The sequence below is a fragment of the Aulostomus chinensis genome, chromosome 6 (assembly GCF_037954235.1).
Source record: "Aulostomus chinensis isolate RoL2024-O1b breed Wild chromosome 6, RoL_Achi_v1.0, whole genome shotgun sequence".
Lineage (NCBI taxonomy): Eukaryota > Metazoa > Chordata > Actinopteri > Syngnathiformes > Aulostomidae > Aulostomus > Aulostomus chinensis.
The window spans coordinates 19,036,358-19,061,956 of NC_141325.1; the positions used below are offsets into that span (position 1 = coordinate 19,036,358).

The window sequence follows — 25,599 nt, forward strand, 5'->3', positions numbered from 1 at the left end:
GCATACAAATAGGCTGATTTTCCACCTTTTATGTCATGTTGGGCACCTTCATTGGTTTGTGGGTGCTTTTGACAGGGTCCGAAGCAGAGTGTTGGGGTCAGTACAAAATGATGGCATTTGAGATGTGCCCTTGGCAAAACTCCCAAACACACCAGCACATACATGACACATGACACACAGTAAACGACTCCTGAACCTCGAATATGTTTTGTGCTCTCTGAATATTCATAAGGTTGCAGGTATAGGAGAGAGGACGTTGTCTTTTTAAAGGTCAGTGTAGATGTTCTTGTCAGTTAAGTAGCTGCTAGCCAACAGTTATTTTCTGTAATAGCTTGAAAAACTTTGATTGGTGAGATTGCATTTCAGTTTAATCAAGAAAACATTATTCTGCTGTAGAGCTGGGCAGCAAAGTGAGGGATGATGTTTTTTTAATGAGCTTTTCTCTCTATATTTCAGTAAGGTGTCCAGCGTTTCTGAATCGTTGATCCTTTAATCCTGAAGTACCCTCTAAGGCCAGTTGCTTGGCATGGTATGATAAGGAAAAAAACATTCATAATTGTCAATTGCAGGAACACAACCTGGGTATATTTGCACAATGTACACATTTTTTGAAGTTTTACACATTTTACACTTTTTTTTACCGTCAGCTAAGGGAACTCTTCAAGTTTACTTTAAATCCTGTCATACTTCAAATTGGGACTGAATTCCTATTACCAGAATAATGCATTGGAATTAACAACCTTCACATCTTCAAGACCAAACAATGCCCACTAATGAGCATGCTTCCTGGTCCATAATTGGTTAATCATATCACTCACCTTCAAGAATCAATTTGATTTGTTACAGCAGCCACATCAGAATTGAACATTGAACTTCTGCTGAAAATATAGCAAGTCTAGCAGCAAGGCTAGCACCATAACACTGGCCCACTTTCTGTGCCGCATAAAGAGAAGACACACACTGTAACCCTCCTTCCCTCCCCAGCTGTCTACATGAAATATTGATGCCCCCTTTACTATAAGGAATCATGCCCTCATATACACAAGCTTTCTTCTCTCTCACACGCACATACCCACTCTCTGTTATGCACAACATGCAAAAACACTCTTAGACACACACATACTCACACACACACACACACACACACACCAAGCAAATTGTCTCACATGGGGCTAGGAGGATGTTACCAGTTTGTGTGTGTGTGTGTGGGGGGGGGGGGGGTCTTCTTTCTTAGGGAGAATTTAAAAAGTGCTTCTCATTGTAATTGGGGAAGGAAAAATTTGCGTAGCAAGCTGGCTCAATGTGTGTGTGGGGTTTTGTAGTTGTTGTTTGCTTTGTTTTTTAAGACCCTGTGACAACCTTGTGGTTTTCCAGGTTGGTGTGTGCACTGTCTAGTAATCCTGTGTTTCTAAAGTTGCAGTATAGGAGTAGATGGAACAATCCCTTACAACCATTACTTCCTGAAATAAAGTCAAGTCAATTTTACTTATATAGCGCCAAATCCCAACAAAAGTTATCTCATGACACTTTACAGGTAGAGCAGGTCTAGTACCACACTCCTTCAATGAATCTACACCCAACAATTCTCCATCAGCAAGCACATCCTGCAACAGCAGCGACGAAAACCTTCCTTTTAACAGGCAGGAACGTCGAACAGATCCAGGCTCAATGGGGACGGCTTTCTGCTTTGACCGGTTGGGGGGAAAGTGAGCAGGAGAGCGGGGCAGAGACAAAGACAGATAATGGAGGAAGACAGATATGCAGAAGAAAAGAGTGGGACAGAGATAAAAAAGAGAGATAAGGGAAGAGACTGATGGACAGACAGGGACGTGAACAGGTGGAGCTATGGGTGGTAGCTTGAGCCTCTTCAGGTCTGCAGCCTCCTCCAGCAGCACCCGGGATCTGGGATGAGGGGAGCTCGAAAGCTCCGGAGAAGAAGACAAGTTAGTAATATGTATGAGTATGATTTATGTATGACAAATATAGGAGGACAGAGAGGAAAGAGAGATCAAAAAGGAAGGTCTTAAGTCTGCTCTTAAAGGTCGAGAGGGTGTCTGCATCCCAGACCGAAACTGGGAGACAGTTCCACAGGAGGGGAGCCTGATAGCTGAAGGCTCTGGCTCCCATTCTACTTTTAGAAACTCTCGGAACCACCAGTAACCCTGCATCCTGGGAGCAAAGGGTTCTAGCTGGATAATAGGGGACTATGAGTTCTGTCAGGTATGAAGGAGTCTGACTGTTGAGGACTTTGTATGTTAGAAGGAGAATTTTGAATTCTATTCTGAATTTGACAGGGAGCCAATGCAAAGAAGCCAGTACAGGAGAGACATGGTCTCTTCTACCAGTTCTCATCAACACGTGGGCAGCAGCGTTTTGGACCAGCTGGAGAGTCTTTAGGGACCTACTGGTGCAGCCTGATAGGAGGGAATTGCAGTAATCTAGCCTGGAAGTGACAAAGGCATGGACTAGTTTTTCTGCATCTTTTTGAGACAGGATGTGTCTGATCTTAGCAATGTTTTGTAAATGAAAGAAAGCAGTCCTAGAAATTTGCTTAATGTGGGCATGAAAGGACAGATCCTGATCAAAGAGAACTCCTAGGTTCCTTATGGTCGTGCTGGGGGCCAAGGTAATACCTTCCAGGGTACCTGTCTCATTAGATAGGGTGTCTCTAAGATGTTCTGGGCCCAGGACAATGACTTCAGTTTTGTCAGAGTTTAATGAAAGGAAATTATGGGTCATCCAAGTTTTAATCTCCTTTAGACAGGCCTCCAGTTTAGTCAGCTGATGTATTTCACAAGGATGCATTGATAAGTACAGCTGTGTGTCGTCAGCATAGCAGTGAAAATTAATTGAGTGTTTCCTAATAATGTGACCGAGAGGAAGCAGATAAAGGGTGAAGAGGACTGGTCCAAGCACAGAGCCTTGTGGAACACCATAAGTGACTACAGTGGTTTCCGAAGGTTTATCATTAGTTTGTACAAACTGAGATCGACCTAGGAAATATGACCTGAACCAGTTAAGTGCAGTTCCTTTAATGCCAATGGCATGTTTCAGTCTCTGTAGAAGGATGTGGTGGTCAATGGTATCAAAAGCTGCACTAAGATCTAATAAGACCAGCGCAGAGACCAGTCCCTCATGTGATGCTCTTAGGAGGTCATTAGTAACTTTGACTAGTGCTGTTTCTATGCTATGATGAATCCTGAAACCTGACTTGAAATCCTTTAATAAACTGTTGCTATGGAGAAAGTCACAGAGCTGTTTAGTTACTGCTTTCTCCAGAATTTTGGAGAGAAATGGAAGATTTGATATTGGTTTGTAGTTGGCCAAAACTTCTGGATCCAGGGTTGCTTTTTTGAGAAGGGGTCTAATTACTGCCACTTTAAAGGACTGTGGGACATAAACAGATAACAGCAACACATTGATCATATCTAAGAGGGAGGTGCTAACGAGGGGTAGAGAGTCCTTAAGAAGCTTGGTTGGGATGGGGTCGAGAAGACAGGTGGATGGTTTAGAGGAGGAAATTATTGAACTGAGCTCATCAAGGCTAACGGTAGAAAAACTGTCAAAGTGTATGTCTGGTCCCTACAGCTGCCTCTAGGCTTCTGAGGTTATAGGTGCCATGTTGTCAGCTGATGGCAGGAGGAGGTGAATTTTCTCTCTAATAAGGACAATTTTGTCATTAACTCATTCACTGCCATTGATGAGTTTTGCTCGTCAATTGGTTTGTAACTGTGTGTTCACACCAAACACGAATGCAAATTTCGCGTCGCGTTACTCGTGCGAATTTGACGCCGGATCATTTAAGTGTCCATTTGTGTCATTCGCGTGAATACGTGAATTCGCTCGCCTGCCCGAGTAGCGAGTATTTCCGGCAATGTTCTTTCCGCTATTTCAGCATGATTATTCACAGAACTGTTGTGTTGTACCTGCCGTGGAAGGCAGAAATACGTCGGAAAACTAAACGCCGTCGTATCTGGGTTATCAACACCATCTAGAGGCGAGCTCAGCTCGGTGAATTTCACTGCTCGGTGAACCGAGCTCCTCCAGGGGCTCCGCCTGGATAACCGCCGCTTCAAGCGGTATTTTCAGATGACGACTGGCCAGTTTGACGACCTGCTAGCTAGGATCAGTGACAGAATTTCACGAATGGACACCAATTTATTCAACTGGTTCTTGTAATTTTGACACGTAGTGTCATATAGCACCGGGTTTCCATACATAGCCACAATCAACTTGTCCGCCATCTTGTCAGTCACAGTCAGTCAGTCATAGTCAGCCGTGACGTCGGGACATCCTCAACGCTGATTGGCTGTCTTGACGCACATTTTTCGCCAAAGTTCAATATTTTCAACTTGCGCGAATGCCGAATATTTTGCCTCGCGAATTTCGCAGCGCAAATATTTGCCATTCTCGTTGGTGAAAAGTTCTCGAAGTTGAATATATTGAACTTTAGCGAAAAAATCGCCTCATTCGCGCCGCCAGTCTGAAAATTCACGTCATTCATGCGTTTGCATAGACTTTGAAACTGTTCGCACGAATTCGCGTTCGGTGTGAACACAGGGTGAACGCACAACGTTCACTGCCATTGATGAGAATGACGAGCAAATGACGTTTTTCAGTGGGGGCGGTGTAGGAAAACCTTATCCAACTTCTGTGTGAATATGATGCTGATCCCACTTGTAGACACTATTGACCAGCAAACGAGCGGGCGGAGCTCCCACCAGCTTCTCCGTGATCGTTTGCGTTACCGCACTGGACGCCTCTCGGCGCCTATCTCTGCCACTCCAGATTCGGGGATCTGAACCCGACTCCCTTTCGATCGGCCGGGGGCGCCATCGCCCCGCCCTTCTGAACGGCATTCGCCCATCTCTTAGGTCCGACTGACCCATGTTCAACTGCTGTTCACAATGGAACCCTTCTCCACTTCGGCCTTCAAAGTTCTCGTTTGAATATTTGCTCCTACCACCAAGATCTGTACCCGCGGCGGCTCCACCCGGGCCCGCGCCCTAGGCTTCGCCGCTCACCGCGGCGACCCTCCTACTCGTCGCGGCGTAGCCCTCGCGGCCCCTGTCGCCGGTGACGGCCAGATATGGGCCCGACGGACAGGAAAAAAGAAGGAAGAGAGGAGGAGAAGAAGAGGTGAGGAGGAGGGGATGAGGCGAAGAGGGTGACTTGGTCAAGAACAGAAAAAGGTAGAAATAGTTTTTTTTTCTGGATGACAGAAAAGAGGAAAAAAGAAGGATGAGGAGAGGAAAAGAGAAGGGAGAGGAGGAGGGGGATGAGGAGAGAAGGATGACTTTTGGTCAATAGTAGAAAAGATGACAAAATTGTACTTTGTTGACACTTTGATACTTTGTTGTTCATTCACTTTGCTTTATTTACATATATACTTTATTTATGTTTATAACTTTTTTGTCATTGTAATTTTATACTATGACATGTCAATGACAATGACACACACTGAGGCGTCACTAAATCCCAAAAAATATTACTGTTGGTCACTGTTCTGCTTGGATTGTGTTTCTTTTTACAAAAAGCTTGTTTTCTAGGATTTTTGGTCACAAAAAGGTGTTTTTTGGTGAAACCACCATATGTTCTATTGCCTATAACTAAAGAATGGAAAAAGGTGGAAAATTTTTTTTCTGATGAAAGAAGAGAATCTAATCTTTCTTTTGGGGGGTTCGCTGTTTACATATTCATAGCACACCATATTCTGTCGGTCTTGAAAATCAATGAAAATTCTCTAAAATGCCTGGCAGTATGAGGTTGGCTCCTGTGAACGTGGCTGGCAGCCAATGAGTTAAAGAAGTCCATGAAATCTTTGCTGCCCAGGGAAACAGGAATGCTTGGTTCAGTAGAGCTGTGGCTCTCTGTCAGTCTGGCTACAGTACTGAAGAGGAACCTGGGGTTGTTCTTCTGCTCCTCGATTAGTGCCGAGTCGTAGGCTGCTCTGGCTATATGAAGGGCTTTGTTATAACTTTTAAGGCTGTCTTGCCAGATTATATGAGACTCCTCCAGTTTGGAAGAGTGCCATATTCTCTCTAACTTCTGGGTTTTTGTTTAAGCTGTCTGGTTTCTGAATTGTACCAAGGTGCTTGTTTCCTTGGATTTATAGATTTCTTTTTTTAATGGGGGAATTGAGTCCAAAGTTGATCCTAAGGTGCCTGTTGCACTGTTGATAAAATGATCAATTTGGGAGGGACTAAGGCTGACAACAATGTCCTCTGTAACAATGGGACATGACACTGAATTTAGCGCCAATGGAATTGCTTCCTTAAATCTAGCTACAGCCGGATCAGACAAACATCTGGAAACCACCGTTTTCCTGAGTGGAGTGTAGCTGATTAGTGCAAATTCAAAAGTGATTAATTGATGGTCTGATAAAAGCGCATTCTGTGGAAATACAACTAGATATTCAGCTTCAATTCCATATGTTAGGACGAGGTCGAGGGTGTGGTTGTGACAGTGAGTCGGTTCATGAACAGACTGATGGAAACCAATTGTGTCTAGAAGAGAGAGAAATGCAGCACCCAGACTGTCGTTATCAACATCCACATTAATATTGAAGTAACCTACAATCATGACTTTATCTGATTTAAGAACCAAACTGGATATAAACTGAGAATTCAGACAAGAATTCAGAGTAAGGACCAGGAGGGCGGTACACACTAATAAGTAAAAGTGGCTGTATTGTTTTCCAGGCTGGATGAGACAAACTGAGAATCAGGCTTTCAAATGAATTGAAACTTAAAATAAAGGGATCTTCATGCCAGCATGCTAAGATCTTCATCCCACAGAGAGCAGGAGGAGGTCTGAGGTGCTGAGATCTCAGTGCCATTGTTGCAGGGGAGGGCTTGCAGCTGAGTGCAGGGGTTCACAGGCTTCACTGGGGTCATCAGGAGGACACCCTCCTTCAGTGGTGTTTTGATACATAGCCCACAACTTCTCCAGAGGGTGCATCAGAAACACCTGGCATCCCAGGTGTGCCCCCTCTACTCTGTAACCCCACCTTACTCAGTTGCTACTGCTGATGTTTTGCTGCCCAAATGCAGTTCCTCCTTGTCATCCAGAGCCAGCAACTAGACTGTTTTGCAGCTCTAGAGAGGGAGTTGGTAGCCTGCCACAAAGCTTGAACTCTGATCCCCAAGTCCTTCAGCAGCTTGGTTGTTGATCTGCACACAAATCCAGCCGAACTTGACTGGATAGACCTGGAATTTCCATCCTCATTGCTCTGCATCAGCTGCCAGCTTGGAGTAATTGAGGCTTCTGCACGTGTCACAGGGCACAGTCAACTCCACTATGAAAGCAATGTGAGGAAGGAAGACCAGAACACCATTTCAGGTCAGAGGTTTGTCACGGAGATCTTGACAGGGAAGCAGAGTCTTTGTAAAATGGACCCCTGCGTTCAGTATGTAGAATTCCAGTTTCAGAAAGTAGGTTCAACCAACTCTGGAGTTTATCACTGAATTGTGAGTTGATTGAACCTCAGATGGGAAACTTTGTTTTCAGTTACAGAATAACTGATTTGAATTTGAATACTTAACGCTGAGAAGTTTCACTCTGTGTTAAGTGTGTGCACCATGAACAGTTCTTAACCTCTCTGTAATTAGAAATTTTCATGCAAACATATGGCGAGTGTTAATTTTAAGGGGGAGGGGGAGTGATACTGCTGTAGTAGCAAATGATTGAGAGAGAGAATATGTGTGGGAAGAAATTGCTGCTGGAGTCAATGCATTACTTTTTATTAAAGAAAGTATGTAGTGTGTACTCATCTTTATGCTAGTGGCATATGATTACTGTGCATTTTCTGATAATTTTTAAAAAGCTGAGGGGAAAATTGCAGGTGCCTCTAACATATTGGGATATTTTCTTTGCTTGGAAAGTCAAGGAGTATTGTTGTATGTATTATTTTTGTTTTACTCCTGGTGTTCAACTTCCCTCTGTCCTGGCACTGGAAGAGCATTACAGCTCTCTTTTTGCTCTCTTTTGAAATGTTGATCCAGCTCACCTATCAGTCTGTGTCTTTCCCACTGCAATCAATATAAAACTGACAGATCATCCAAAACAAGATGTCAGTGTTCATATGTGAAGATGCATTGCATGGATCCATAGGGCCAGTTTAGCAGTCCATAAACTGGAGCCTATACCAGCTGCCTTCGGGTGAGAGGTAGGGTACACCCTGGACAGGTCACCAGTCCAACACATATAGACAGACAACCATTCACACTCACAGCCACACCTACAGTCAATTTAGATTATCTGATTAGCCTAGTCCCCTCTTGATGTCTTTGGACTGTGGGAGGAAGTAGGAGTACCCGGAGAGAACTCACGTAGTTACAGAGAGAACATGCAAACGCCATACAGAAAGACCCCATACTTGATCCGGGGCTCAAACCTGGAACCTTCTTGCTGTGTAGTGACTGTGCTAAGCACTGCACCACCGTGCCGCCTTTATGCATCTGATATTTCCATATAATACTAAGCTCTTGTATCTCACAGCATCTGAAATACCACAGCTCTTGTGTAAGAGTTTTTTTTTTACGAGTTTATCTCAGGAATGGAATCAGACTTAAGCACGTTTGCAAGCCGGCTAAATGTATTTTGTTAAAGCCAATTGTGCTAAATAACAGCTATTAATCTGTGTTCTGTTATCCTTTGTAGGTGCCTGTTTCTGCCCAGTCTGGCGCCCCACAATGCTCCCACCAACAACACTAATACCTCTGGGATCAGTGATGGAGCAGTGCTGAGTGGGATGGGCACAGGTAAAAACAGTTTGTATTTGTCATTATATTCTCTGGGTCTATATTTCTCTCTTCTTTTCTATCAGTCTGACTTGAACACAAAATAAATTCATTTGTGTTTTCTTGTAACAAAGGTTATTTGGGTTTGTAGTTAACTGCTTGCTAGGCCAGCTGGTGAGACACTATACCAGCCCATTAACAATGAGCTATATGGTTTGGCACACACTACTTATACAAAACTAACTCAGCTCAGCTCAATTGTCATGCACTAGGGGCAAACATAGATCACATACATTATTATCTTTGCCTAGTCTGACTCGAAATGGCTAAAACATCAACATTATCCCTGAAAGAAGAGGATCGTCATAAACTGTTGTGCACAAGTAGGGTCAATTAGGTTCTTGGCAGATATATTAATGTTTATCAAAGATAATCATAAGGTAATCTATGTGAACGTTTACTCCAATGAGTAACCTTGGGGGCACCGTCCTGTCACTGGTGTAGTGACTTGATAAGCTGATGATGATGATGTTCCTTTAGGTTGTTTAATACAGTTGTTACTCGGGGCACCACTCGTTGTAATTTAGTGTCGTCCAACGAGAAAACGATCAGTTTCAGATTATAGTTTATCAGTGAGTTCTTTGCTGATTAGTGACTTGCATACAAATGTATATATGAATTGGCACACTTCTTGTAGATTTATGAGGATTTCCTACGAATCAGAAAACACGTAAGACAAAGTAATAATTCCAGCAAAGCAATTAAGGTACATGTGGAGTATCAGACATGTATTGTAAAATTTATCTGAGATTCAAGTGGACGGCAAAGGTAGCAGGTATAAAGGTGTTCGGTATGAACAATTAGTGACCTACAAACAAAAGAAAACGACTGAATGGAGGTTGAGCAGACTCTAAGGAGTCTAGCGGAGTTGGCAGTGAGCGAGAACGATCGAGGCCTGAATAGATGCCACACTCGTCTTTGTTATTGTGACAGCGCGAAATCCAACGGAACCGGCTTACGTTCCTGGCTGGCTTGCTCCCATCAATGCACGGTGTCTCTCCAACGAACTGGTGGGAAGATGGCCTCCAAAGCCTCCACCTTGTCGACCGTGGCTTCCGTTGAGATTCGCTAGATGGAGAAGGGAAACGCGTTGATTCGCTACCGTCTGGTCTCAGGCTGCTTGCTGCCTCAACAACGATGCTCCTCTCAGGTGCAAGGTGGCTTCTCTCCGCTGGTCAGGATGGAGATTCAAGGCTCACGGGAGGTCAGTAGTATAGTGACTGTGAGCTGCGATCGATGCCGCGTTAAAAAAAAACAAAAACAATAATGTAGGTGCTACAAGGAACGATGCCTTCACAAACTTAGATTGAAGAGAGGCACATTCAACTGTGTACCAAAACAACTTTGCTAACGGAAAAGTTGTTGCGAAGAAAGACAAAAGTTCTGTCTAAAGCTAAAGACAAAGAAAACCAAAATTAAGTAGAATAGGGAAGAAAAGGGGAGAGACGGACCAGGAGCTCTCGCAAAAACAAGAAGCGCTGAAGAGAGCCCCCGAACCCGAATACAACGGATGGTGTCGTGACTATTATAATAAACGGGTCCGCCTTGGAAAAGTGACCTTTAACCTGAGTGGGGTTGTTGGCCTATCAGCACACTTTGGGATCCTCAATACTTCTCAGATATCAACGTAGCAATCATACATCACACAGATTGAACACCTAGAGAATCAGATTTTCAGAGTTATGGCAATGACAGTGAAGAGGAAAGGAAAGCTTGACAACTACAGACAGGGAAACATTCTAAGCATCTTTATACACATGGTTGTGTGTGTATATGTTTACAACTGTGTGTGTGTGTGTGTGTGTGTGTGTGTTAAATGAGGAATTCTGTGACAGAGACTTCAGTTACAACGTGACATCACTTAATGCACAGAGTCCAGGTTTCTTCCATGGACGCTGATAAATTCCTACTCTTGTACTTCATTTAGCAGTGACACAGAACCCTTCAATCACATGGACATTCTTATTGACTTACAGTTGGAATATTGGAATGTTTAAGCACACATATACCCAGAGAGAGATAACGGTCTTATTGTAATCAGGCAATGCTTCTTTAATTTAGTAATCCTGGATTTTCCCGCCAGATGATTGTTTATGGCTTCCTGCGGGGGTAGGGGTTGCAGATAGGTGAGAACCCCCTTTTGCTGACCCTCCTGAGTGGACTTATGAGTTCCTGGGTCAGGATGAACAGGAGGCGATGGCTGGTAGATTGATACACATCTTGATAATGGGGAAGCAAAAGTTCTGGTTGATGTAAATGGTGAATTATCGTTAGAAAGGTCAAGAAGGGATTGTTCTGACTGCCCAGAATCCAGCTGTTATCACAATATTCACAAACAATGACAACATGAATAATAACGGGGTTTATTAATAACACAATTATTTAGAATAATATTACTTAGAATCAAATTCACGCTATCTTAATTCAGTCACAATTAACTTTACTTACGGAAAGTAAACTTTACATTGCGCACAACTCGGTCCGTGGGGTGCGTCCTGGGGTGCATCGTCTCACTCTTCTGGCAAGGGCGAAGTGATGAGTCCCTTAGTGGCAGTGGGGGTCTCTCAGCTGAGGAAGAAAAGCTTTAACTGGTTCGTGATAAAGTTGCACACTTGTCCTAACAAAGTACAGTCAGCTGTTTGCGCAGTAATGTATGGCGGATCCAAAAATAAAGGGGGGGGGGGGGTAAACAGCAATCTGTGCGCTCTGCCTGCGAGTTGAAGACTGTGACCAAGGGTTTAAGGTGATGAAGAAGTCAAATGTTTGGTGATTGCTCCCTTTCAGTGTCCAGGTAATGAAAAAGCGATCACAGTGTATATTACCTGAGTGATGTCACCAGGGATCCCTGCTGTGAGAACCTGGCTTCAGCCAATACAGAGGTTGGCTCTGCATTCCAACACAGAGTTGCATCTCATATGATGGTTGTGAAGTTTTACAGCACCTATGACCATGTTTTTTTCAACTGTATCTCAGACTTTTGGTGGGACATATGCCTCTCTATTGTTCTCTTTGGGCACATGGCATGAGGTCCCAACATAAACTTACACAGTGACTGGGCTCTACTGGTTTTTAGAGAGGTGTTTTTATTTTATTATTAATCTCTGCAAAGTTTAGCAGTATGTTTGACATGCTTGGGAACAGACTTTAACCTTTTTTGCCCAACTGCCAATGAAATTCCAAAATCTATTAACTACTCAATTTTTCTGACCAGTTTTGTCCTTAATCAATATATTGAGACCAAGATCTAACTATAATAGCAGGTGTGAACCAGCTCTGGACCAAAGGTCTGACATTTACCCTGACCTAAGGGGATGGTCTCTGTCCACATCAAACTGAGCCTTGATGCGGTCTATTTTCAGTATGAAAACACATTTTTGTTTGGTTCAGACTGCTGATCAAGTTTCAGGAAGTTGGGCCGACTGTTTATCTTATGAGGCAGATAAATGTGCAAGATCATGACCAAATGAGAATCCATCTCGCCAGGCTTCAATTTATGTGCTTATGTCCTCACCTAAATCGCCACCCTTTGATTCAAGATACTTTGATTGTCATTGTAGAATAAACTAAATTGAAGTGCATTACCTGCAGAATAAGGAAAGCACGCATAGGTTCAACATTCCCACAGTTTCAACTCTCATAACTGCTAGCAAATCTTAGGCTATTTAAAAATATAGTGCCACTAAAAAAGCTAAATATTATGGAAAATTGCACATATAAAAAGTATTGAACAGTGCAATAGATTTTTGTACAGGCATGTTTACCTATGTTGTTAAATCAGTAGATAACTGAACAAGATTTAGAAGAGTTGATAAATAGATTATTGCACAGAGAATAACAATGTTGGCTTTGTGCTGTGTGGTTTCAGTGTGGTGTTCACGGTGGTGACTGCTTTGGCTAGAGTCTGGAAGTCTTATGTTGTGACATTTCAGGTACCTGTATCATTTGCACGAGAGCAGGCATTCTTTAAGGCGACAGGGGCATGATTTAGATGATGATAAAAGTGGGACTATTAATTCAGAACAATTTCTATCAGAACCAGAGTGATAATTCTTTGAAAGAAGAGTGTAGAACATGATGTCAGATGCAGGGGAGAGCACATAGCTCATTGTCAACAGTGACTCTGTAACGATTGCATTGTGTAGGGCCCTATAAAATCCGATTTATTTTTTCCAAATTCCGTTTTTCCATTTTAATTTTTGGAAATTCTGTTTTTCCAGTTTATTTGTTGAGAACTCAGGGATTTTGTTGTTGTTGTTTTTTACCATTTACTGTACTCTTTTAGTCCTAAAGAGTGTATTTTTAATGTTAATGATTAAATTGCACACTAATTATATAAGAATGACCATAAATTTATATTTTTATTTTCATTTAAACAATACTATACTATACTATAATACATATTACATATTATATTATAATACAACATAACAAGCTACAGTACTTATTATTATAACCACTACTGCTGCTACTTTGCCACTTGTCTCTGCCAGTACTCTACAATGTGCTATTGTTTTTTTGTTTTTGTTGGCAACTGTGTTAATAGCTTTTGTTGTTTGTTGATAGTTATATCATCTATCATATTTCTGCCAGTTGATAGTTATGTTATTGCACTACTTTTGTATTACTTTTTGTATTTCTTAGGGTTTTTTCTTATATGTGTACTGTGCTGTCACTGGAACCTGAATGTCCTGAGGGCTCTATCCAAAGTATAATCTTATCTAATTCAATCTAGCAGCTTCACCATGCTGTCATTGTTTTGACGGGGGAGGGAGGGCAGGGAGGGCTGAGAAGATGGAAGAGGTTGTGTCAACAAGATTTGCTTTGCCCATCTTTATTTCCCCCAGACATATGTTCTTCTCCCACATGAAAACAGGGTTTCATTCAAATTGTGTGAAATTCTGGGTTAAAACTATAATCTGCATTAATTTGCCAATTACATGATTCTGTGGTCAATAGGGCTCTAATTATGCTGCTGTTCCACTCCCAAAGTATCCTAGGTTCAAGAGCTCTCATATATGTGTTGTACCTGCTTCAGTAGTGCCCTCATTTTTATTGACTCTTAAAAATATTGCCTGCCCTGAAGTGTGGAGTTAAATATCAACTTTGGTTTTGTATAGTGTGTTAAAAATGTGTGCATTTGTTATAAAACACCTCATCAAAAATCCTGATATTATACTGAAAAGGATTCCATAGACCTGAACACATTAAACAAATCTATGACGTCATGGATGATTTTTATCCCTTTGTAGTATTTATGAATCTCTTATCCTGTTCTCCCCCATCTGTTAACCTATTCATATGCTCCTTCTGCACGCATTCACCCTACCTCTTGTCTTCTTCAGGCACCCAGAACAACTATATATAGACTTTTTCTCTCATAAATTTTCCGCTGTCATTCACATGCGGCCTCTTTTTCTTTGCGATCTCAATCCTGGATCTTTCCTGCCTTTTTCTCTCTTCTTCCTACTCCTTTTTTTCTTGTGCTCTCTAACCGCATTTCATCCCCATCCTCCATGTCTCTTTTTCTGGACCTTCCCATTTCTTCAGTTCATGCTACACTGTCCTCTCCCAATCCTGTGGTCAGACCCTCATTGTCCACCCAGAAGTTATTCCATCGATGTTTTGTTGTTGTTTGTATTGTACTTTAATCCAAAGTGCTTTACTGTGTTTTTGCCTCATTTACCTACTCATGCATTGACGGTGGATGCTGCCATGCAAGATACCATACTGTAGCTATTTCCTCAACTAGTGTCCAACCCCACTTAACCATCACAATGAGAAATTTCCTCTGAGAGGTTCTGACGATCCCTCCCTTTCTGTGCTCACTCACAAAGTTGAACTCTGCCTTAAGATGTCCTCCAGGTAATAAGACGAGATCTCATAAGTCACATATCCGTAAACATACTTTAAAGTACTGCAAAAAAAAAAATTTTTTAACTTGCCCAATTAACAGAAATATATACTTTCTCAAGGTGGTTTCACCTGTTTTTAAAAAAAGAGTAAATGCACAACTAGAGGTGGAGGCTCCCTCTAAAATAAGCTCCGACCTGGCAAAATTTTGACTGACCTGCTGTTTCTGCTGCTAACTTCGATCTTTTTCTTTGTCTATTGACAGAATGCATCATATCTGAGAGTAGTTGCTACTAGCGCATTTCCTTTTTTTGCAACATATCCAAAAATCATTTAAAACTTATAATTGACGGTTAAATGAAAGCATTTAAAAAGACTGAATTCTTGCTTGTGTTGTACATCGTTTTGGACAAAAGCGTCTGCTAAATGAAATTGTAGAATTGTAGAATTTAAAAACAATTTTTGTTCAGTCCATCATCCTGCCAGGCAAAGTACATATATCAAAGCTGGCTCAGAGCAAATGTCACTTATGTTGTTCTGGCCAATTTTAATTTGCTCCAGTATGACAACGTATTGAGTTGAAATCTCATGCTGTTTAGCATGAAAATTAATTTACTCTTCCATGTTTTTATGAGCTTCTTCTATCCTACTGCCATATTTTCATTATACTGATTTTTAAAATATTTTTTAGTTGCACGCAAAAAAATATATTTTTTGTTTGTCAGTAAAATTATTGTAAAAACTGTGAAAATTTACAGTGACAGAAAATGAAAAAGAAAAAAACAAATTGATGGAAAATATATTAAAATGACTAATATGGACAAATCAAGTCATGTACTTACCGTTAGAGAATAAAGTTAGAAAGCAATTCAAGATACCAATGCTAACTTTTTATGACTCAATGAAAATTTGACACTATATCAAGCAGCTGCAATGCATGAATTAGTTTTTAAAAACACACATAACACGCAGTCAGAATCAGCAGGCAGTGCTGTGGACACTGGACGATTCATACTCCATTTTATTCTTATTCCAAACACCTGCTTACAGCAGCAGAAGAAGAAGAGAGAACATGCTCTCTTTCAAAAAATGACTATGGCACTAAAATCAAAGCCAGATGGGGAAACTCAACATGGTGTACAGTAAACAAATATTCCTGAGGGCAGAGAAGAAAATGGTGTTGTATGTGACCTGTTTTACTGGAAGTTTCAGTGTGCAATATTTCATGAGCTGGCAGGTACAGGAGAGCAACATTTGGCTTAGGCCCAGAAAACCCAGGAGCAAAGATGCATTGTTTCCTTAAATTTAGACGATGGTATGATATTGTGAGGAAGAGAATATGATTACTTTTACGATGATGTTAAACAAAAAAATATATACTTTTTGTGTTCTCTTCTCCTTCATCCTTGCCTGTTTCCCACTCTCAGGAGAGCGCCTGTTTCCTCCTCCGTCTGGCCTCAGCTATTCCACCTGGTTCTGCGTGGAGCGCTTCAGCACGTCCCCTCAGGCTCACCCGGTGCGGCTGCTGACTATCATTCGTCGTGCCAACTCCTCAGAGCAGCACTACGTCTGCCTTGCGGTGATGCTCTCAGCCAAGGACCGCTCCCTCACCATCTCCACCAAGGAAGAGCTGCTGCAGACATATTGTGAGTACAATAATACAGTGTCTAGGGATCATAATAGACAAAATTTATATTAGTCAGAGATTTCCATACTGAATGGAAGACCATTTAAAAAAAAAAAAAAAAACTCTTACTGAGTGCCAATTTAACTAGTTAGTCATAGAGTATGCTGAGTGATACCATTGCCACACAGCTTTCTGACTCTTAATTGAGAGTTTATATGCACATTTATTCAATATTTAGTGAGTTTGTGTAAATGGGACATACAACACATGTTTTGGGGGTTAGATTGAGCGTATTTCTCTATGTTTTTAAATCAAGCTGATTTTGTTAGTGCATGTTTTCAACCAGTTAACAATCTGAGTATGTTGAAAAGATTAAAAAAAGATTAGGCTTGCTCAATCACTGACATCTCTTAAATTGCTTCTTAAAACAAATGGTTATGGACCTACTTTTTATGGTTTTGTTTATTTTTGCTCTTGCTTTTATTATTATTATTTCTTGTTCTTGTATTGCTTTGTTTGAAATATATATTTATTTTATTTTAATGTAATAGTAATAATAATAATGTTGGAAACAGGAAATTCATCTGTAAAAACGCATGAAGCTTTTTCCCTGTGATATTTCAGTCAGTGCCACTAAATCAATGTTTTCAATTGTTCTATAGCCTTGAAACTGTAACCCCTGCATCTCTCTCCCTCCTCCTATCAAGCAGCAGATGAGTCAAGTGAAGAAGCCTCCTTCTATGAGATCCTGCCCTGCTGTGCTCGCTTCCGCTGCAGTGAGCTCATTGCTGAGGGCCAGTGGCACCACCTGGTGTTGGTCATGAGCAAAGGCATGCTGAAGAACAGCATGGCTACACTGTACATTGATGGGCAACTTATCAATACTGTTAAGGTAATGTTATGTTGTCGCATTCTCTACCCTGACATTTGCTGGACAGATCATTTAAAGGAAAAACTCATATACAATACTTTCCTTTTCATTATATGGGATCTTATTATGCAGTTAATTATGAGCAGGTATGTGAAGGTTTTAATTATTAATAATGAGTCAATGGGTTTAATAATTAAGGTGAAAAAGGAATTGAAAGTTTCAATGTGACTCAATTCTTATTATATGTGGTAGAAAATGTACATCAGTAAGTAATGAGCCTAGGTCACACACCTTCAAATGTGTTACCATGGCAAATATAACCAGAATCAGAATACTTTATTCATCCCCAAGGGAAATTCTGTAAATAGTTAGTAAATACTAAATAGTGCTTAATCCAAAGATTAAGTTTCGGACAATAAAGAAAAGCTGCATTTCTACTTGATCATTTTTAGTTCAGTATTATTCCAGTATTGCCTCCATTTTGAGAGAGTTCAGAATAAATTTAGGTGTCAGAATATTAATAAACATGGATGTATGATACTTGAGATATAAGGGTACATATCCTACTGTGTCTTTGCATAATTTTACATATAACTGTGAGGAGGGGACAGTCTGACCCAGTGCTAACTATCTTAGCCTTTGGTTTGCACCTAATTCATAGCAAGAAAGCCACACGTGTACTTACTTGTCAATGCAAATGACCAGCCACATAGAGTCCACGTCTGCTCCACATTTCTGCAGGTTAAAAGACTGTTTCTAGTTTCTGGTCACCATTTTCACAGAAGTGCTTGCTCAGAGGAAATTGAATCCATCCATCCATCCATTTTCTACCAGTTATGCTGTTAAGGGTCGCAGAAGAAAACGGATGGATGGATGGGTCGCAGGGGGGCTGGAGCCTTTCTACTGGTGAAGCAGGGTACACCCTGGACAGGTCACCAATCCATTGCAGGGCCAATAGACAACTATTCACACTCACAGCCACGCCCACTGTCAATTTGGAGTACCGTATTCAATCAGCCTCGTCCCCATTTGCATGTCTTTGGACTGTGGGAGGAAGCAGGAGTACCTGGAGACATCCCACGCCGGCACAGGGAGAACATGGAGACTCCACACAGAAAGATCCCGTGCTAATCAATGCACCACCATGCGGCCCCTTGGAAATTGAATCTTTTTAAGATAAATAATAATATTAATTTAAATGTGTGTGGCTCTAAATGTAGTTGATTTTTTTTGTGTCAAAACATAACTTTTGGTAGGTTGGTGCAAAATAAATGTAAATTAATGTGACTTATTCACGCATCGTATGCAACAACATCACTCATACACAGCAGCAAATGCATCTTCACTTGTTGATGGTATGTTTTTTGAATAAATATTATTCATATTTGCCTTAGCTCTGTTTCAATAGGAAATAGCACTGCTATTCTAATGGAAAGTCACAAACTAAACTAGGTCTTAAACAGCAGTGCAGCAGCAAGCAGACTATAATGTGGCTTGTGGTTTAGGGACTTTTTGTTCCTCTGAGTTCAGACAACCGAGTGGGAAGCAAGTCAACTTCTCAGCCTCTTCTTCATTTCCTGCTATAATCCACATACAGGAAGCACAGAGGTGGTCATGTGTGACTGTTTGCATGTCAGTGTCCTTGTGGATGGGTAATGTATCGAATGCCAAAAGCCCCCCTTGAGTGTAGTTCAAACTAATAAATAAACAAATAAAGTCAAGTTGAGAAAAAAAAAAACACTTAAGGTACAAAAAAATCTTCCGGCACTTATGTAAGTGAAATTTTTAGCCTTCATCCCCCGATGCACACTCAGATATATAAATCCCTTACCTGAATCATTCCCTGTCTCTTCCAGCTTCACTACATCCACAGTGTACCGGGTGGGTCTGGATCCACCAACCCTCCTGTGGTGAGCACAGTTTACGGATACATAGGAACACCGCCAGCTCAGCGGCAGATCTCCAGCCTGGTGTGGCGACTGGGGCCCAGTCACTTCCTGGAGGAGGTCCTGCCTCCCACCAGTGTTTCCGCCATCTATGAAGTGGGACCTAATAGTGTGGGGAGCTTCCAGGCTGTTTACTTGCCCTGTGAGTGGTCCTCCGAGTCTAATGTGCCAAAATTCATTTCAAGTATAAGTTTGTATAACATGATTATTTCAATCTGCAATTTCCTCCCTTCCACTTTTTGCGTAATACCTTTCTCAAAGTCCCCCTTGGCTATGCTAAACAATGAAAGAACTCCAGATAGCAATCTATTAGCCAAACAAAACATTGAAAATGGCTAGGTCTGACTGAGATTTTGGATTGTAAAATGAAGCAGGTTGGGTTATTTAGCTGTTGGTATGAATGTGCATGAATATGCCTACAAGTTTCAGGTTTTTGGGCTCAGCACTGCCCACAACAATTTTGATTGGCTTACAGAAACAAGAACAAGCCTTTACAAAATGATGATAGGTATAGCAAGATGTTTCTTTACCATAAAGGACATCTGGCTACATGAAAATTATCTCTTTTCTCTCCTTCCAGACTGGGAGAACTTGTTGTCTAAAGTCTTGTCTGAGAACTTGAAACAACACTTTATTTCATCTTTCATACCTCTCCTCTGTCTTTCTACTGTTCCAGGTAAAGACTCAAAGACGGAGGTAGCTCCACCCTCCCCGGTGGCGTTGGTGCCAGAGGAGAAGTTGTCTTTCAGTCTCTATGCTCTCTCTGTCTCTACCCTCACTGTGGCCAAGATCAGGAAAGTCTATAACAAACTGGACAGCAAGGCCATCGCAAAACAGGTGAATCAGTCACTACTTCAACATGCAGGTCTGCATCCAACCAGACAATCTGGCCTTGATCAACATTTTGACTCGGCCAATGTTCAGTTCCATGAACAATGCTTTCTATATTTGGGGCTTTGAAATGTAGGATTAGGAGGAAGAGAACTGTGTTGCAAAGTTCATATAAATATTTCAGAAAACTCTTACAGTAAATATTTTCTCTCAATCAGTCAGTTATAAAACTCTTAATCACATTCACACACAGATGGACATGAGCACGCACAGGTCGCAAAACTAGAAATACTGCATTGCACATGTATGCCACTGCTCTGTGAGCCTGTTCCTCTGACCTTGACCACCAAAATCTTTCTAGTTCAGAGGAGTCTTATTCCAAATTGAAATTCCATTAAAGCTCTCCAACTCTACTACTAAAAAGTGTATTTTGTCTCACGTATAGTCACAAATGGGTGTCTTGAGCTTTGGAGAATGTTTTTTTCCCTCCTGCATGATATTTTTGTAACTCCAGAACACAGAAAGGGCCAGCCACATATACTGTAGCTTGAGGTTCATGTAAACCTTGACCTCTATCTGCATCAATAGCAAAATTGTACAAAAATGTCTGTTTAAGAACTCTCAAACACATCTAGGGTAATGCATGCCCAGCTGTATGCTCAGTTATCCACGATACTTTGATATGATCGAAAAACAAACAAACACTCTGTGTTTGGATGGAGCATGACCAAGTGGCACATTTGGTTCAACCAAATTGTTCAAGCTTTTCTGCACTCTTTAACTGAAGTGCCAAATTGAAAATGCTACAGTTAGTTTGTTTTTCTGTGGATTACAAAGTATATGGGTAGGGGTGGCACAGCTTGGAGGTAGAGTGGCCATCTAGCAACTGAAGGGTCGCTGGTTTGATCCTCACTTCCCCTGGTGACCATGTCGAGGTACCCTTGAGCAAGATACTGAGCTCCTAATTGCTACTGATGGCCTTGTGACAGACTGGTGACCTGTCGAGTGTGTACCCCACCAAAGTCAGCTGGGAAAGGTTCTAGCCTCGGGAGGACAATGTATATGGCTTGACAAAAAAGACGTGGATTATACCAGACTGCACTTGAGAGTTTGTAAAAGGACATTTTGGAGGTTTTTTTTTATCTCGTTAGTAGTCGGTGGCTATTAGCTTGAAGCTAAAGATATGTGACTGCATCTTTCTGTAATCTGAAAGAGCCTGCCACATAAGACTAATGTCAGTGCACTTCTGTTCTGCAGAGTATTAGCATTAATTTTACCAAAATCTAGCTCTTTAAATAAATCATAATCACAACAAAGTAGCATTAAAAATATACTAACAAAATAAGAATTTTAAAAAGTGAGTGTGTATTTGCATAGCTTGGATTTCTTCAGTGAACTCTCCTCCCTTCACCCCTAGCTTGCTGTGTCCTCTCATGAAAACGCCACACCGGTCAAGTTGATTCATAATGCTGCTGGCCATCTTAATGGGCCGGCCCGCACCATCGGAGCCGCTGTAATTGGATATCTAGGTAGACAGACATCACAGATTATTTCATCACAAATGTAATATGGAAGTTCCATTTTCGGCTGTAGCATGATATCTTTTTGCACCTCTAGGCGTGCGTGCTTTTGTGCCAAAGCCTGTGGCCACCAACCTGCAGTATGTGGGTGGGGCAGCAGCCATCTTGGGACTAGTTGCCATGGCGTCAGATGTGGAGGGGCTCTACGCTGCTGTCAAAGCTTTGGTGTGTGTGGTGAAGAGCAATCCCCTGGCCAGCAAGGAGATGGAGCGCATTAAAGGCTACCAGGTCATATGCTTTTCTATGTTTAACACCTGACACGTGATGTCAGTGGTCTATGATATTAGTGGTCCATGACATTGCCTCAATGGTCCATTATGTTGTCAGTTGTCTGATCAAATAGTGTCAGGTTCCATAGTGGTAAAGGTTTTTTAACTCTATTTCTTCCCATTTTAATTCCATCAACTTTTCCTTTCAACTTGCTCAGGGCTTGGGTCCTGCTCATACTTGCTTGCAAGTCTAGTTTTACTTTTACTTACTTTTGGCTGTAATTAGTTGTTCTCTGTTCCAGTCATCAACCTTGATGTGAGCATGAACATAACCTGAATATGAAGTTATCAAATATCAACTCTCAAATAGTATAATGAAATATACTGAGTAGTATATAATTTCATTTTTGTCCATCCCCTTAAGTTGTTGGCGATGTTGCTGAAGAAGAAACGCTCGCTGCTCAACAGTCACATCCTCCACCTCACCTTCTCCCTGGTGGGAACAGTCGACAGCGGTCATGAGACCTCCATCATTCCCAACTCTACCGCTTTTCAAGACCTACTCTGTGACTTTGAGGTGAAGGCTGGGGGGCAAATGAAACCACTTCTATTTATTTCCTAGCAGTCCATAAGTTTCAAAACGTCTTACTGTACACCATTTTGACTGTAGTGCATTTCTCGACTAGAAATGGTTTCAGTGAGAATCTCAAGTATATTTCTGGATTTATTGCTGTGGTAATGAAGAGAAGGAAAATTTTTTCACACTGATATTTAACTCTCCAAGAAACTGGGCCACTCTCTGGCAAGATGCATCCTCTGGGTCTCAGTCTGCTCACTCTGCTCCTCAGATCTGGCTCCATGCTCCCTACGAGCTCCATCTGTCTCTTTTTGAACATTTCATTGAGTTGCTGACAGAATCAAGGTAAGTTTAGCCTTTAATTGTCTTGAGAGAATCAATAGAAATGCATTCTTAAATAATTGGCATGATGTTGTTATATTCATTTTTGATGACTCAGCTTTTAGATTTCATGAATTTTTGAAATCCATCATTCATTTTAAACTCTCAGCACTACAGACATTTTTGAATTTCACAATTCTTTAAGTTGATGAGGGACAGTTACTTCATCCTTTGAATGCTTTCTTTCGAGCACATCTCACAATAGAAGATATCCCATATGGCTAATTCCAACGCCCACATCATATCTCTTGTCAGGAGACTGATTTTGCTGAAGAGGCTGAGAAATGGATATGTACCTCTTTTCCTGTTATCTCATGCTTATTAGCTCTTCTAACCTATTGTGTTATTATCTAGGTCAAGGTTATCTCACAGTGGTGGTGGCTTGTTTAGGTTTTGGCCATTCCTTGTTTGTTTGTTTTTTATGTACTACAAAATTCTGCATTTTTTTTTTCAGTAGCTTCCATGACATGCAAATTACAATACTGAGCCAGCTATAAGGTGGAAATATTGTACATATAAATATTTTCATGTAAAACTCTTAGTTTTTAATTCCACCTTGTCAGTGACCTTTTGTCCTTGTCAGTCTCCTTCTCCTTCTCACTGTATCTCAGGGATGCCTTGAATGAATTTCTTAAAATTTGGCACCCTGGGACTCAAAGATGAATTGGAAAGATTTAGTTGGGCAAGGTCACCATGATAATCAAACATTGTGGAGGCATACACTGCAGTGCAGTAGTTTGATTGTAGTTTGCCTCTCCAATAAAGGCTTTTTAATTGTTCCTCTCTTTGTTAATATTTTGGAGTGTCCTTCAACTGCTTTTGAAATACTTCAGCAGTTATTTGGTACCATTTCTTTAGTAATTCTTTGTGGTATGTCACATAAAAATACATCTGCATCCTCTTCTGTGAGTGCGGTGATGGCCGTTCTGTCATCATCCTTTTGTCCATCTTCAACCACTTATCCGAAATCAGTTTATGGGGGTAGCAGCTTCATCAGGGAACCCCAAACTTCCCTTCCCTTGGCCACATTGACCAGCGCCGACCCTCGGATCCCAAGGCATTCCAGGCCAGCGTGGAGATAAAGACTGACGAATACACTTAGAGTTTTATCTTCTGGCTCAGCTCTCTTTTCGTATCAGCGATGTGATAGAGGGTAGGGACTCATTCCCTACCTTATAGGGACAATCTACCATTTTTCTGCTTTACAACCATGGCCTCAGATTTTGAGGTGCTGATCTTCATCCAAGCTGCTTCACATTCGGCTATGAATCAATCCAGTGAGAGCCAAAGGTCACAGACCAATGAAGCCAGCAGGACTGCATCTTCTGTAAAAAGCAGTGATGCAAATCTTGAATCAGAGAGCTGCTTCCCCCCACCACCACGACTACGCCTTGAAATCCTGTCTGTAAAATCACAAACAGTGTCCAACTTTTTTGCTGAGAACTCAAACACAACTTCTGCTTGGGGCCATGCAGTCAATGGTCATTATTAATTGTAACTGCAGATTTAAAAAAAAAGAAAAAAAGATATTCATTTCTGTTATTTTGTTGGTAACACATGAAGTTAACTGCGTGTCACTTTGTGTTTTGACCAGTGAGGCAGCTAAAAATGCCAAGCTGCTGAGGGAGTTTCAGCTAATTCCCAGACTGCTGCTAACTCTGAGGGATACTTCACTATCACAGCCCACCGTTGCTGCCATCAGCAATGTTCTCAGCTTGCTGTTGCAGGGCTTCCCCAACCCATATGACCTACTGCGGTAAGTGCATACTTATCTGTACACAAAGATTGTACACTTCAGAATTAATGCAATTTAAATGAAGGTCCTTTCAAGGACAGAAAAAGTTCAGTTGATGCTGATGAGCTTGGTCCAAAATCAAAATGTTCCCTCTCTTTTTGCACCTTGTAGGTTTGGCCAGTTCATCTCCTCTACTCTCCCCACTTTTGCTGTGTGTGAGAAGTTTGTTATCATGGAAATCAGTAATGAAGAGAAGATTGATGGAGGTAACAAAAGATTATATTCAGTTGCTTTATCCTTTATGTGGCCAAATGCTTGTACTTAAGACAGAGAACTGGTAAAGAAAGTTGATAGACATAATGGCCTGATTTATGTGGCTTTGTTCTCGTGAAAACTTTCAGGTAATGACGATGACTTTGGTGGGCTCCTGTCTGCCAACCTCATTCTGCTGAGAAACCGCCTGCTTGACAACCTGCTCCGACTGCTCTTCACAACCAAAGAGAAATGCACTGTCAATGCACAGTAAGGAAACCATTCCCTATGTTCTTCAAAAATTTAAACATGCACAATATCACCAAAATGGGTAATGTGAATCATATGCTCACCAAAATTGACTGCGGTCAGTAGACATACCATTTGCTCTCTTTGTCCCTTTTCAGGGCTTGTGAGGAGTTGGTACGGACGCTTGGCTTTGATTGGTTACTGATGTTCATGGAGGAGCACCTCCACTCCAGCACAGTGACAGCAGCTCTGTGGATCCTCGTGGTGCTGCTCTCCAACCAGTCCATCCTCAACCGCTTCAAAGAGGGGCTGTGTGGAGGCGGCTGGCTGGACCACACTGACTCTGTCCTGACCAACAAGATTGGCACTGTGCTGGGTGAGTTCACGAGGCTGGTTTGGCATCATGTATACTTGAAACAAATTCTGAAGCCCAAAATTCATACTTAAAGTGGGATTTAGGTAATTTTAAGGTAAAACAGATGTAATGTGGTTGAGGTTATCTCAGATTAGGAGTGTTGCAATTTTTTTGTTCCACTAGAGTTGCTAAGATAATAATAATAATATCTGATACATATTCTATATGTTGTTGATGTAATATGGCTCATCAGATGCTTCTCACTCTGGCAACATTTTCTGCCGGGGTTGGCCTTCATTCAGTAAACAGAGGGTTGCACAGTTTTTCCACTGCAC

At 41.5% G+C, this 25,599-nt stretch overlaps 1 protein-coding gene, 1 long non-coding RNA gene and 1 pseudogene across 6 annotated transcripts in view; 1 reads left to right on the top strand and 2 right to left on the bottom strand.

Annotated features, from left to right (window-relative positions):
- The window catches only part of wdfy3 (WD repeat and FYVE domain containing 3), a 158,331-nt gene that overhangs the window by 87,147 nt on the left and 45,585 nt on the right, over positions 1 to 25,599 (top strand). For all 5 annotated transcript variants that reach the window (XM_086206930.1, XM_086206931.1, XM_086206929.1 and 2 more), the window contains 13 exons: positions 8,662 to 8,762; positions 16,079 to 16,297; positions 16,989 to 17,170; positions 19,006 to 19,237; positions 19,772 to 19,932; positions 21,344 to 21,455; positions 21,544 to 21,734; positions 22,140 to 22,292; positions 22,564 to 22,637; positions 24,268 to 24,429; positions 24,580 to 24,674; positions 24,810 to 24,930; positions 25,068 to 25,285. In XM_086206930.1, the coding sequence (XP_086063056.1) occupies positions 8,662 to 8,762; positions 16,079 to 16,297; positions 16,989 to 17,170; positions 19,006 to 19,237; positions 19,772 to 19,932; positions 21,344 to 21,455; positions 21,544 to 21,734; positions 22,140 to 22,292; positions 22,564 to 22,637; positions 24,268 to 24,429; positions 24,580 to 24,674; positions 24,810 to 24,930; positions 25,068 to 25,285 (2,021 nt within the window). The remainder of the gene's footprint in view (positions 1 to 8,661; positions 8,763 to 16,078; positions 16,298 to 16,988; positions 17,171 to 19,005; positions 19,238 to 19,771; positions 19,933 to 21,343; positions 21,456 to 21,543; positions 21,735 to 22,139; positions 22,293 to 22,563; positions 22,638 to 24,267; positions 24,430 to 24,579; positions 24,675 to 24,809; positions 24,931 to 25,067; positions 25,286 to 25,599) is intronic.
- On the bottom strand, positions 1,760 to 6,838 carry LOC147260372 (uncharacterized; annotated as a pseudogene).
- LOC147260373 (uncharacterized) lies at positions 17,850 to 19,085 on the bottom strand. The gene is made up of 3 exons (XR_015116576.1): positions 18,981 to 19,085; positions 18,216 to 18,302; positions 17,850 to 17,884 (listed from the first exon to the last, which is right to left on the bottom strand). It is a non-coding gene; the product is annotated as an uncharacterized LOC147260373 (long non-coding RNA).